The 13,722-nt window shown below is 59.3% G+C and overlaps 1 protein-coding gene across 2 annotated transcripts; it reads right to left on the bottom strand.

Moving 5' to 3' along the window:
• Nucleotides 1-2,145: 2,145 nt before the first annotated feature.
• Nucleotides 2,146-9,572, bottom strand: STING1 (stimulator of interferon response cGAMP interactor 1). Of its 2 annotated transcripts, none has more exons than XM_029052493.2 (8): nt 9,466-9,572; nt 9,040-9,247; nt 7,802-8,043; nt 7,530-7,707; nt 6,028-6,136; nt 4,823-5,061; nt 3,145-3,331; nt 2,146-2,403 (listed from the first exon to the last, which is right to left on the bottom strand). In XM_029052493.2, exons 2-8 carry the CDS (start codon nt 9,067-9,069, stop codon nt 2,195-2,197), a joined length of 1,194 nt encoding a protein of 397 aa, XP_028908326.1. In that variant the 5' UTR covers nt 9,070-9,247; nt 9,466-9,572; the 3' UTR covers nt 2,146-2,194. The 2 variants fall into 2 exon arrangements, with proteins under 2 accessions (XP_028908326.1, XP_028908327.1); XM_029052494.2 differs by having other exon boundaries at nt 9,040-9,112.
• Nucleotides 9,573-13,722: the final 4,150 nt, after the last annotated feature.

Genomic DNA, 13,722 nt, shown 5'->3' with positions numbered 1-13,722 from the left:
GACTCCGGAGAGCCTTTGGTCTTCCCCCGTCCCGACAGCCCCCCGCCCACCAGCACCCCCGCATCCGTCCTTTGCTGGACTCCCTCTCCCCCCGGGCCAGGGCCGAGCCTTCATTTCTTCATTCTGTCGTATTTATCAAGCGCTTACCGTGCGCGCAGCACTGTACTAAGCGCTTGGGAGAATACGCCGCAACAACAAACAGGGACGTTCCTTGCCCCCAGCGAGCTCACGGTCTAGAGAAGCGGCGTGGCCCAGTGGCGAGAGGCCGGGCTTGGGAGTCAGAGGAGGTGGGTTCGAAGCCCCGCTCCGCCGCTTGTCTGCCGGCCACTTCACTCCTCTTGGGCCTCAGTTCCCCCAACTGGAAAATGGGGATGAAGACTGTGAGCCTCCCGGGGGACAAGCTGATTGCCTTGTATCTACCCCAGCGCTTAGAACAGTGCTCGGCACATACTAGGAGCTTAGATCTCGCCTCTGCCCCTTGTCAGCTGTGTGACCGTGGGCGAGTCACTTCACTTCTCTGTGCCTCAGTTCCCTCATCTGTAAAATGGGGATGAAGACCGTGAGCCTCACGTGGGACGACCTCATTCCCCCGTATTCACCCCAGTGCTTAGAACAGTGCCCTGCACGTAGTAAGCGCTTAACAGATACCAACGTTATTAATACCGACATCATCATTATTGTTAGCATTACCCCTGCTTACACGCCCTTGCAGAGACCTCCCTCACACAACGAGACGCACGCGAACAACACACAAACGCGCCCACGCTTCGAACGGTTTTTTGGCACATAGTAAGCGCTTAACAGATCCATAATGATCATTTTTATCGGAGGAGAGGGAGATTCTTTCCCCATTCCGGGGCCGCCCCGCCCTGGGGCAACCCCCAGACTAGCCTTCAAAGAGGCTCTCAAGACCCTTCCCATTCCCCCACCGCTGGCCTAGTGCTTAGAACGGTGCTTGACACGTAGAAAGGGCTTAACAAATGCTGTCGTTGTTATTATCATCATTATTATTATTATTATTATTGCCCCTGGGACCCCTGCTCTGCACTTGACCAAGGAAAGCCCCCCTCCCCCGTGGGCTGCCCTGGAGAGGGAGGGGAGGAGGTAGGGGGTGTTCTCCACCCGGCCCCGGCCCGTTCCACGAAAATAGCCCCCCGGGGAGGGCCGACCGCTTTCCGGCCGCTGAGAAAACAGGAAGGATATTTTCTGAGCGCTCGTTTGGAAAGTGGAGGGAGGCTCCCCGCTTAGAGGAGTGGGGAGGGGGGCTCCAAAGAGGGGGTGGGGGTCGGGGTGACCATTCCTCTTCCCGTCTCCACCCGGCTCTCACCATGCTCTAATCCATCGGTGGTAAGTACTGAGCGCTTGTTGTAGTACCGCTGTACTAAGCACTTCATTCAGGTGTATTTAATGAGCGCTGAGCTGTGTGCACGGCACCGCACTAAGCGCTTCGAAAGTACGATGCACGTTCCGTGCAGCGGCGTGGCTCGGTGGCAAGAGCCCGGGCCTGGGAGTCAGAGGTCGTGGGTTCTAATCCCGGCTCCGCCGCTTGCCTGCTGTGTGGCCTTGGGTGAGCCGCTTCGCTTCTCTGGGCCTCAGTGACCTCAGCTGTAAAATGGGGGTGAAGAGCGTGAGCCCCATGCGGGGCAGGGGCGGTTTTCAAAGGCGATTTTCTTGTTTCCACCCCAGCACTTAGTTCAGGGTCCGGTACATATTAAGCGCTTTAACCAATTCTATTAAAAAAAAAAAATGCGGGACCTGGACTGTGTCCAACCTGATGATCTGGTATCTAAACCAGCGCCTTCGTCCAGAGCTTAGCACATAGGTAAGCGCTTAACAAATAGCATGAGAAAATGACTAGTAATAATCATTCGGGAGCATCGATCGAGCGGTTCCTGAGCTTCGGGTACCGTAGTCGGCGCTCCGAAGTGTAGGACACGAACTTTCCCTTCCCTCGGTGGGGGGTTCCCGGGCGGGGGATCCGGGCCTCGGGCGAGTCACTTCACTTCTCTGTGCCTCAGCGGCCTCGTCTCTAAGATGGGGATGAAGACCGGGAGCCCCACGTGGGACCGGGTCGAGCCCAATTACCTCGGGCACACGGTAAGCGCTTAGCGAATAGCACAGTTACGATGCCCGCGCTGGGGATCCCGCCCTCCCCCCCCCCCAGCCTCCCCTCCCGGGCCGAGGGCGGGCGGGCTCAGGAGTCGCTGGGGAGGAGGGTCATTGGCTGCTCCAGGCTGGTGCTGATGAGGAAGTGTGGCTCCTGGGACAGGGAGGTGGGCGTGGGCGGCCCGGTGATTTCTTCGGGCCCGCCGTCCACGGCAAACTCCTCCGTTTGCTGCTGCTGCAGGTGTCGCAGGATCTCCTGGGCCAGAGGGCTCCCGGCCTCCCCGTCGACCTCGGGCTCTGGGGGGACAGGGCCGGGGGCCACCGTCGTCAGCTCGGGGCCTAGGGCTAGCCCGGCTTAAGGCGGGACTAGCGTGGGGCTAAGCGTCGCGGAGTCTAGAGAAGCGGCGTGGCCTAGTGGGTCGAGCACGGGGCCTGGGCGTCGGAGGACCGGCCTTCTAATTCCGGCTCCGCCTCCCGTCCTGCCGCGCGAGACCTTGGGAAAGTCATTTCACTCCTCTGGGCCTCAGTCACCTCGTCTGCAAAGCGGCGACGAAGACGCTGAGCCCCACGTGGGTCAACCCCATCACCCCAGCGCTTAGAACAGCGCCTGGCACGTAGGAGGCGCTTACCAAATACGGTGATCGGTATCGTCTTGTTACCGGCACGGGTCTAGGGTAGACTTAATGCAGGGCTAATAATGATAATAATGATGATGGTATTTGTTAAGCGCTTACTATGTGCAGAGCACTGTTCTAAGCGCCGGGGTGGATACCGGGTCATCAGGTGGTCCCGCGTGAGGCTCACGGTCTTCATCCCCATTTGACAGATGAGGGAACTGAGGCCCAGAGAAGTGAAGCGACTTGTCCGTGGTCACACAGCCGACGAGTGGCAGAGCCGGGAGTAGAACCCACGTCCTCTGATCCGCAAGCCACGCCGCTCCTCCTCGATGGCCGGCCGCCCCCCCCCCCCCCCCCCGGGGGACCCCCACCCCGGCCCGGGACCCCGACCCCACCGCTCCCGGCCCCGCCGGGGCCTCACCGTGGTAGACGACGAGGCGACAACAGTCTCGGCAGTCAGGGCAGTCTTGCAGGATCTGGTCCAGCGTCCGGCAGAAGAGCTTGGCCTGCTCCAGGCGGTCCTCCCGGCTCAGTCCCGCCCGCCCGTCCCGGGACATGGCCAGGAGCGTCTGCAGGGGCGTCGCGTACTCCAGGACGCAGGTGCCCGCCTGGCACCGCCGCAGAGACCACGGGCAGAGACGCCGACACGACACGGAGAGGCGGCCCGGCGGCAATAATGATAATAACGATAATGATGTCGGTGTTGGTTAAGCGCTCACTATGCGCAGAGCACCGTACTGAGCGCTGGGGGGGATAGAGGGCCATCGGGTTGTCCCGCGTGCGGCTCACGGCCTTCTTCCCCATTTGACAGATGAGGGAACCGAGGCCCGGAGAAGTCGAGCGACTTGCCCGCGGTCACACGGCGGGCAACGGGCAGAGCCGGGATTAGAACCCGAGGTCCCCTGACTCCCTTCCCTTTGCCCTTTCCGGTCAGTCGTATTTATTGAGCGCTTCCTGTGTGCAGAGCACCTTACTAAGCGTTTGGGAGAGTACAGGGTAACAATAAACAGGCAAATCCCTGCCCTCAACGAGCTCAAGGTCTGGAGGGGGGTGACGATGGGGATATTCCGGCGGGCCAAACGGGGGCTGGTAGATCCCCGTTTTCCAGATGAGGAAGCTGAGGCACAGAGAGGTTGAGTCACTGCCCACGGTCACCCAGCGGGGCAGAACGGGGCTGGCACTGGAACCCGTTTCTCCTGAAGCCCGGGCTTCCTTCCCCAAGTTGCCCCCGCCATTTCCCGAGGGGCCCCGGTCTGGCTGGAGCCCCCTCCCGCTCGCGTCGGTAGTTGGCCAGGAAATGGGCGGTCACTACAGTCGAACCCGCCACCCGTCCCGGGGCCGTGAGTTCCAGGGGGCCGTGGGGGGGGATCTACCACTTCTCTGCTGTGTAACCTCGGGCCAGTCGCTTCACTTCTCTGGGCCTCAGTGACCTCATCTGGAAAACGGGGATGAAGGCCGCGAGCCCCGCGCGGGACAGGGTCCGCGTCCAACCCGATGGGCTCGTCTCTACCCCAGCGCTTAGTACAGTGCCTGGCACACTGTAAGCGCTTAACCGACGCCATCATCATCGAGAAGCAGCGTGGTGTAGTGGATAATAACGTCGGTATTTGTTAAGCGCTTACTGTGTGCCGAGCACCGTACTGAGCGCTGGGGGAGATACAGGGTCGTCAGGTCGTCCCCCGTGAGGCTCCCGGGCTTCATCCCCATTTTCCAGATGAGGGCACGGAGGCCCAGGGAAGCGAAATGACGTGTCCACGGTCACACAGCTGACAGAGCCCGGGCCTGGGAGTCAGACGGTCACGGGTTCTAATCCCGGCTCCGCCGCTCGTCTTCTGGGTGACCTCGGGCAAGTCACTCGACTTCTCTGGGCCTCGGTTCCTTCAGGCGAAAGACGGGGACCGAGGCCGGGAGCCTCACGTGGGGCGGGGACGGCGTCCGACCCGACGGGCTCGGATCCGTCCCGGCGCTCAGTACGGCGACCGGCACGTCCCAAGTGCTTAACAGACGCGACGGTCACCGTCATCGTCATCGTCGTGGCCCACCCCAGGAGCGAGCGAGGCCGGCCCCCTCCCCGCCGCCCGCCGGCCGGGGTCCCTCACCCTCCGGCCCCGGTCCCAGATCTCGTAGAGGCTGTTTTTGTAGACTCTCCTCTTGACCCCGGCCCGGTCGAGGAGGAGGTCCGGCAGATGACGCAGGAAGCGGACGGCGGGGTCGGCTCCCTGCAGGTCGTCGCGGACGTCGCAGTGTAGGGGCAGCAGGATGTGCAGCCTCCAGCTCGCCAGGCCCCCGGGGGCCCGTTCCGCCCAGCCTGGCGAACTCAGGACCCGCTCCCGCAGGCCTGCCAGGGAAGACCGCCGTGTCAGCGGCCACCCGGCGGGGCCGGGATTAGAACCCCAAACCTTCTGCCTCTCGGGCCCGTGCCGCTTATACATAGTATATACGTGATATAGTCCCCACTCTTTTGGCTTGCACTAGCCCCGATGCTCCGCCCACAGTTAGCCCTCGATAAATACCATCGAGGGATTGATTCGGTGGAGCGGGGAGATTATTTCCCCTCACCCTCCTCTCTGAGGCGGCCCCAACCTGAAGCAGGACGCGGCTCCTGCCGTCCCCCTGGGGTTTCCATCCCAGCCCCACCTCCTGGGAAACAGAGAGGGGAAGCGTCTACCCCAGGGACACGCAGCACCCTTGCGGCTCAGCACTGATAATAATGGGATCCGGTAACGATAACGATGGCATTCGTTAATAATAATAATAACGTTGGTATTTGTTAAGCGCTTACTATGTGCAGAGCACTGTGGGGTAGACACAGGGGAATCAGGTCGTCCCACGTGGGGCTCACAGTCTCAATCCCCATTTGACAGATGAGGGAACTGAGGCACAGAGAAGTGAAGTGACTTGCCCACAGTCACACAGCCGACAAGTGGCAGCGTCGGGATTCGAACTCATGATCTCGGACTCCAAAGCCCGGGCTCTTTCCACTGAGCCACGCTGCTTCTCTGCTTCTCTTACTATGGGCCAAGCGCTGTTCTAAGCGCCGGGGGGGTGGGGGGTGGGGATACAAGGTGATCAGGTTGTCCCCCTTGGGGCTCCCAGTCTTCATCCCCGTTTTCCAGAAGAGGGAACTGAGGCACAGAGAAGTGAAGCGACTGGCCCAAAGGCGGCGGAGGGGGGATTCGAACCCATGGCCTCGGGATCTTTCCGAGCAGCAGAGGAAGGGGTCCTCGGGCTAGGGGGAGGGGAGGGAGGGGAAAGGGGGAGCGGGGAGGAGGGGGACGGGGACGGTGAGGACACTTTTTTGTACCGGGCAGGATGAGTTTTAGGTATCCGACATAGTAGCTCCAGGCCAATCCTTGGGCCACGTTGAGGTGCCGCCTCTCACACACTTCCGAGATCTCCGCTGGGGTCAGGGGCTGTGGGGTGAAAGGTCACGGTGACACCCGAGCCCCCACAGCCCAGCCCCACTCTCGGGGGGCGGAACCGCGACCCCCTTCCAACCCCCAAGTCTTCCCTCCTCCTAGATCCCGGAACAACCCAGCCCCCCCCAACTCCCGCCCCCAAACCAATCTGATATTCTGTGTCTTGACGACTCCTCTCTCCTCCCTCCTCTTTAGACCGTGAGCCCCACGGACTCTGTCCAACCTGATTATCTTCTATGTGGGTGCTCGGTACGGTGCTCGGCACCAAGTAGTGCCGAACAGATATCGCTCTCATCAGGTCAGCGATCCGTCGATCGGTCGGTGGTATTTACTGAGCACTTAGGACGTGCGGCGAGGCTCAGTGGATGAAAGCCCGGGCCTGGGAGCCGGAGGACCGGGGTTCTAATCCCGCCACTTGCTCGCTGCGTGACCCAGAGCGAGTCACTTAACCTCTCTCTGCCTCAGTTTCCTCAACTGTTAGATGAGGATTCAATACCTGTTGGCTGTGAGGCCCATGTGGGACAAGGGCTATTTCCCACCTGATGAACTTGTTCCTACCCCGGCACTTTGATCGGTGCTTGGCCCAGGGTAAGCGCTTAACAAACGCCATAAAAACCCCCCCGCATCCTCTCATTCCCAAACCCAGCCGTCTCCTCTAATCCATCTCCAAGACTCCGGCTCCCTTATCGGGGGAGCTGAGCCGAAAGAACCCCCCACCCCATTCCCTTCAAATCCCGGCTCCGCCTTGGCCTGCTGTGGGACCTCGGGCAAGTTACTGGACCTCTCTGGGCCTCGGTGCCCCCTCTCCAGATGTGGGGAGGCTGAAAGTGAGATGTGACAGAGCTCTGCATGAATAAAAGTCCTAGACCTTCTCGGGGGGGGGGGGGAGGTGCGCGTGTGTATGTATGTGTGTGAGAATCAGTCGTATTTATTGAGCTCTTACTGTTTGCAGAGCACCGTACTAAGCGCTTGGGAGAGTACGATACCACAGGGAACACACACATTCCCTGCCCACAGCGAGCTTAGAGTCTAGTATAGTGGGAGAGAGAGTGTGTCGGGGGGGGGGGGATAGTAGATCTCTCCCACTCTAGACTGTAAGCTCGCGGTGGGCAGGGATCATCGTGCATCCTAACTCTGTTATATTGGACTCCCCCAGGCGTTTATAGCACCGAGGAAGCGCTCAACGGGTACCCTTAATTGATGGATTCGGGGGAGATGTGGGCAAACGGCAAGGATCAAATCCTGGCCCTGGCATTAGGTCGATTCCCCGGGTCCCCAGATCCTTACTCTCGCAGGGGGAAGGTTCCCCTCCGCCCGGGGCAGGGCCGGAGCCCCCCACCCCCGCCCCGGCGCTAATTCTTCGCGGCCCGCGGCCCCCTCCCCGGACCTGGAGTCCCAGAATGAGGTTCAGCAGCTGGCAGAGGCACTCCAGGGTCAGGGCCAGGGGCAGGTCCAGCTCGGGGCACAAGGTGACGTAGAAATAGACGCAGAGGAGCAGCAGGGAGCCGAGCCGGACAGACCCACCGAGGCAGGAGCGGGCAGCCCTCCGGTAACTGCCCTGGTACCTGGGGACGGAGGAGGGGGCGTTGGGGCCGCGGCCGGCCCCCTCGAGCCCCACCCCGGCCAGGGACGCGGGCTCTGGGCCGGGGCAGCCGCTACCTCGCCTGGACGTGGCAGAGCTCTTCGGCCAGGCCGCAGATCCTCTGGGCCAGTCGTCCGGCGTGCAGAGCCAGGAAGTGGCCGAGGAGCCGGGGCGTCGCCAGGGCGGCGGGGGTCCCCAGGACGCACAGGCCGGCCAGGCAGAGGACCAGCAGGGCGCCGGCCATCTTCTGAGCCCGCCCCCGCCGCGGCCGGGGGATGAGCGGGTGGAGCTGAGGGTACCTCTCGCCGGCTCCGGACATCTGTGGACGCGAGAAGCGCGTGGGCCTAGACTGGGTCCCACCTGGTTAGCCGGGATCTACCCCGGCGCTCAGTACAGTGCCCGGCACCTATTAAGCCAAGTGACCAACCCCCCCCCCCCCCACTCCCGGATCCCAATCGATTGTGTTTACTGAGCGCTTACTGTCTGCAGAGCACTGGACCGGTTCACTCGTTCAATCATTCAGTAGTATTTATTGAGCGCTTACCGTGTGCAGAGCACCTTACTGAGATTCATTCGTTCATTCAATTGTATTTATTGAGCGTTTGCTGTGTGCAGAGCACCGTACTGAGAGCGATTCATTTCACTGTACTTATTGAGCGCTTACTGTTTGCAGAGCCCCGTACTAAAGAGAGGACGGTGGAACAGAAAACAGACAATTCCCCTGTCCGCAGCAAGCTCACAGTCTAGAGGAGACCGACATTAATATGAATAAATAAGTTACGGATCTGGACGGAAGCGCCGCGGGCCGGGAAGGGGGACGAATTAAGGGAGCAAGTCGGGGCGACGCAGAAGGGAGTGGGGGAAGAAGAAAGGGAGGCTCAGGGCTCGGAAAAGTACAACACGACTACGTAGCGGACACGTTCCCTGCCCACGATTAGTCTGGAAGGGTGTGTACCCCACTCCGGGGATACACACACCTCCCCGCCCGCCCCCGGGATGCAAAGAAGAGGAAGGGGAGACAGCGGCAGGGTCTCGGCCGCGGGGTCAGAGGTCAACAGAGCCGGGGGGCAAACCTCAGCTCCGTGCTACCCAGTGGGGGGGGCTCAAAGGGGGGCAGACGGAGCCCCCCAAAACGGAGATGGCTGATCTGACCCCGCCCTAGAGGACGCCCCCCGCCTCCCCCGCCAGCTCCGGCAGTCTCCCTCGTTCCCCACCGGGCCCACCGGCTTCTCCCCACCTCCCCCAGCTGCTCCAGCCCCCATTCTCCTCCCCCCCCATCCCCAATTCCCCACCCCAGTCCCAGCCCGGGACCTACCTTCCCAGATCCGGGTTGGAGAAGGGCCATGACGGGCACTGCCGGTCCCCTGCTCACCTTGCCTGACCAGGGTCTTGTAGGAGGAGGACAGAGGAGAGAAAATGGCCCGTGTGAGCCCCTCAGCGACTGAGGAGGAGGCAGGCCTGGGGCGGGGAGGGGGCTCCCGGACCCCCTCCCTCACAGGGGAAGTGTGACTGGAAATCAGGAACTAGGGAAGGCACAGAAGGAAACCGAAAGTCAGTCATTTCCCCTCCGCCCATGCCCCACCACCTCGGCACTCCGATCACGCTGGCACCGTGAGGGCAGCGGGGCTCAGAGGCTAAGATGACCTCCGACCCGCTCCCCGCACCCAGCGCTGGGGCTTGGAGGGGCCCACCTCCTCGGGTCCAGCCACCCGCTCCCACGGGACCGCCCCCAGAAACCCACCGTCTGTCTTCTCTTCGGTTTCTTTCGATTCCTCTTTTCCACACTCCCCTTTCTGGACCGGGAAACCGCCTTCGAAAGTGCCAGATGGAAATTCCGCCTCGCGTAGCCCATCCCTTTTCCAGGAAATGTGAATTACCCAGAGGCTTTCGTTGAAAAAACCCGGCGTTCTCGGAGTTAGTGGTGGAGCCGGGATTAGAACCCACGACCTTCTGAACTCCCAGGCCCGGGCTCTGTCCCCTACACCGTGCGGCTTCTTTGCTATTCACTGGGGCAGGTGATCAGATAATGACAATAATAATAACGGCAGCAAGGTATCTGTGACATCCGTTAAGCGCGTGCTTTGTGCCAAGCACTCTACTGAGCACTAGGGTAGATACAAGATAATCGGATAGTGACGGTAACAGTATTTTTGCATTTATTAAACACTTACTTTGTGCCAAGCACTGTCCTAAGCACTAGGGTAGATGCAAGGTAATCGCATACTGATGATAATAGCATCTGTGTATTTGTTAAACGCTTACTTGGTGCCCAGCACTGTACTAAGCACTAGGGTAGGTACAATAATAATCATTCATTCATTCGATAGTCTTTATTGAGCGCTTACTATGTGCAGAGCACTGTACTAAGCGCTTGGAATGGACAGATCGGTAACAGATAGAGACATAATGTTGGTATTTGTTAAGCGCTTACTATGTGCAGAGCCCTGTTCTAAGCTCTGGGGTAGATACGGGGTCATCAGGTTGTGAAGCTCACAGTTAATCCCCATTTTCCAGATGAAGTCACTGAGGCCCAGAGAAGTGAAGTGACTCGCCCACAGTCCCCCAGCCGTCAAGTGGCAGAGCCGGGATTGGAACCCATGACCTCCGACTCCCAAGCCCGGGCTCTTGCCACTGAGCCACGCTGCTTCTCAGATAATCGCATACTGATGAGAATAGTATCTGTGCCTTTGTTAATACTTGGTGCCAAGCACTGTACTAAGCACTAAGGTAGATGCAAGATAATGGAGATTGAGACTGTGAGCCCCACGTGGGACAGGGACTGTGTCCAACCTAATTGGCTCTATCTACCTCAGCGCTTAGTACAGTGCTTGGTGTATAGTAAGTGCTTAACAAATACCATTATTATTATTAATAATAATAATAATAATAATTATTAGAAAGTGGCTCCCCTGCGCCACCTGGCGGACAGAACTCGGCACAGCTCGGTCTCCAGATCCGTCCCGGGGCAGGGGGCAAAAAGGGGCATTTTGGAAAACGCTGCGACCCCCAAGCACGTGGTAGATAGAAGGGGGCGACCATGTACGGAGGGGAAGGGGCGTGGGATCCATCGATCGATCCATCAATAGCATCAGAGGTCATGGGTTCGAATCCCAGCTCTGCCACGCGTCAGCTGGGTGACCGTGGGCAAGTCACTTCACTTCTCTGGGCCTCGGTTCCCTCATCTGGAAAATGGGGATGAAGACTCTGAGCCTCTCGTGGGACAACCTGACGACCCTGTATCTACCCCAGCGCTAAGAACAGTGCTCTGCACATAGGGAGCGCTTAACAAATACCAACATTATTAATTAAAAAAAAAAGGGGGCAGAGCCAAGATTAGAATCCAGGTTCTCCGACTCCCAGGCCTGGGCTCTTTCCACTAGGCAACACTACCTTAATATGCCCAGAAGGCCAACCAGAATTAACCTGATCTACACTTTATTAATCGCTGATATTTCTCGGAGGGTGGGACGGAGGATGGAAGGGGGAGACGGCATGGCCGAGTGGCTAGAGCCCGGGCCTGGGAGTCAGAAGGTCATGGGTTTTAATCTGGGGTCCGTCCCTCATCTGGACCGATCGCTTCACTTCTCTGGGCCTCAGTTTCCTCATCTGTAACATGAGATTGAGACAGTGAGCCCCACGCGGGGCAGGGCCTGTGTCCAACCAGTTTTACTTGGGCCCACCCCAGCGCCTAGTACAGTGCCTGGCCCATAGTAAGCGCTTAACAAATGTCAGTATTATATTATTATTAATAATGGGAAGATGGGAGGGGGGATGGGGGATGGAGGCTGGTTTGGAGAGATGGGGGGTGGAAAGGGGATGGAAGACGCAGACAGTGACTCACCCCCACTTCAAAGCCTTCCTGAAGGCCCAACTCCTCCGAGAAGCTTTCCCAGATTAAGCCCCACTTTTTCTCCTCTCCCATTCCCTTCCACGTCATCCTGACTCACTCCCTTTGCTCTCCCCCCCCCCGCCCTGCAGCTATGTATATATATCATTTTATTTATTTATATTGATGTCCCTTTATTTGTATTGATGTCTATCTCCCCCGCTCCAGACCGTGAACTTCTTGTGGGCAGGGACTGGCGCTCTTTATTGCTGCATCGTACTTTCCCAAGTGCTTAGTACAGTGTTCGGGATACAGAAAGCGCTTAATATGATTTAATTCAAAGTGGGGGGCATCGGGGGAAGGAATCCAGTCACCCATCCCTCCCTCTTGGCCGACAAGGGTCCGACAGAGCAGTGTGGGTTAGTGGCAAGAGCCCGGGCTTGAGTCGGAGGACGTGGGTTCAAAATCCCACCTCCGCCACCTGTCTGTTGTGTGGCCTTGGGCAAGCCACTTCACTTCTCTGGGCCTCAGGGACCTCATCTGTAAAATGGGGATGACGAAGGTGAGCCCCACGGGGGACCACCCGATGACCTTGTATCTCCCCCAGCGCTTAGAACGGTGCTTGGCACATAGTCAGCGCTTAACCGAGACCAACATTATTATTATAGTAGGGGCTGAGCGTGGCAGGGACGGTCTCTGTGGTCGAAGTGCCCATTGCAAGCGCTTAGTCCAGTGCTCTGCACACAGTAAGTGCTCAATAAATAGGATAGAATGAAGGAGGGACGGTCTCTGCTGCCTTAGTATGCATTCCAAGTGCTTAGTCCAGCGCTCTGCACACAGTAGGCGCTCAATAAATGGGATTGAATGAATAAATAAGGGAGGGATGGTCTCTGTTGCCAAAGTGTGCATTCTAAGCACTTAGTCCAGCGCTCTGCACACAGTAAGCGCTTCTTAAATAGGACCGAATGAAAGAGGGACGGTTCCTGTTGCCTAAGTGTGCATAACAAACGCTTAGTCCAGTGCTCTGCACACAGTAGGTGCTCCATAAATAGGACTGAGTGAATAAATAAAGGAGGAATGGTCTGTGTTGCAGAAGTGTGCGTTCCAGGCGCTTAGCCTAGTGCTGTGCACACAGTAAATGCTCAATAAATAGGATTGAATGAAGGACGGTCTCTGTTGCAGAAGTGTGCGTTCTAGGCGCTTAGCTTAGCGCTGTGCACACAGTAAATGCTCAATAAATAGGATTGAATGAAGGAGGGATGGTCTCTGTTGCTGAAGAGTGCGTTCCAGGCGCTTAGCTTAGCGCTGTGCACACAGTTTAAATGCTCAATAAATAGGATTGAATGAAGGACGGTCTCTGTTGCCGAAGTGTGCGTTCCAGGCGCTTAGCCCAGCGCTGTGCACACAGTAAATGCTCAATAAACAGGATTGAATGAAGGAGGGACGGTCTCTGTTGCCGAAGTGTGCGTTCTAAGCGCTTAGCCCCGTGCTGTGCACACAGTAAATGCTCAATAAATAGGATTGAATGCAGGAGGGATGGTCTCTGTTGCCGAAGTGTGCGTTCCAGGCGCTTAGCCCAGCGCTGTGCACACAGTAAATGCTCAATAAACAGGACTGAATGAAGGAGGGACGGCCTCTGTTGCCGAAACCTGCATTCTAGGCGCTTAGCCCAGCGCTGTGCACACAGGAGGCGCTCAATAAATGGGCCTGAATGACTGGCCGAAGGAGGGAAGGCAAGGCCTCAAAGCCACCGCCCTTCAGGTTTCCGGCCGGGCGCCCCTCCCCCCCTCCCCCCTCCCGGCCGTGGCGGGCGCCCTGTTCTCGCGAGACCTGGGTGCGGTGACGTCACCAGGCGGAGCCGCGGCACGCCCCCCCCCCCGCCCGGCGGCGTATCCCTCCGCCCCCGCCGCCTCCCCGGAGCGGAGAACGGCGTCCGGGGAGCCGTCCCGGAGCGGGCGGAGGGGCGGCTTGGAGGCGGGGGCGGGGCGGCGCGTGCGGGGGCGGCGGGGAAGCGGCGGGGAAGCGGCGGGGAAGCGGCGGACTATTTGTCCCGAGGCGGCCGGGCTGAGGGGCGGAGGGATCCGCGGGCGGGGAGGAAGCGGCGGCGCCGCCATCGCGCTGGGGGGGGGGGGGCCGGGAGGCCGCCGCCGCCGCCGCCGCCACGGGCGCTTA

Source organism: Ornithorhynchus anatinus, chromosome X2, assembly GCF_004115215.2.
Source record: "Ornithorhynchus anatinus isolate Pmale09 chromosome X2, mOrnAna1.pri.v4, whole genome shotgun sequence".
Taxonomy (NCBI): domain Eukaryota; kingdom Metazoa; phylum Chordata; class Mammalia; order Monotremata; family Ornithorhynchidae; genus Ornithorhynchus; species Ornithorhynchus anatinus.
The sequence above is the reverse complement of the archived record's forward strand: the minus strand, read 5'-3'. Positions and strand labels throughout refer to the sequence as shown.

Coding starts and splice junctions, on each gene's coding strand:
- STING1 (XM_029052493.2), bottom strand. CDS start 9,069: ATGGCCCTTCTCCAACCCGGATCTGGGAAG. Junction 7,708..7,801: donor CTCTGCCACGTCCAGGCGAG/GTAGCGGCTGCC, acceptor CTCCGTCCCCAG/GTACCAGGGCAGTTACCGGA. Junction 2,404..3,144: donor TCGCCTCGTCGTCTACCACG/GTGAGGCCCCGG, acceptor CTGTCCCCCCAG/AGCCCGAGGTCGACGGGGAG.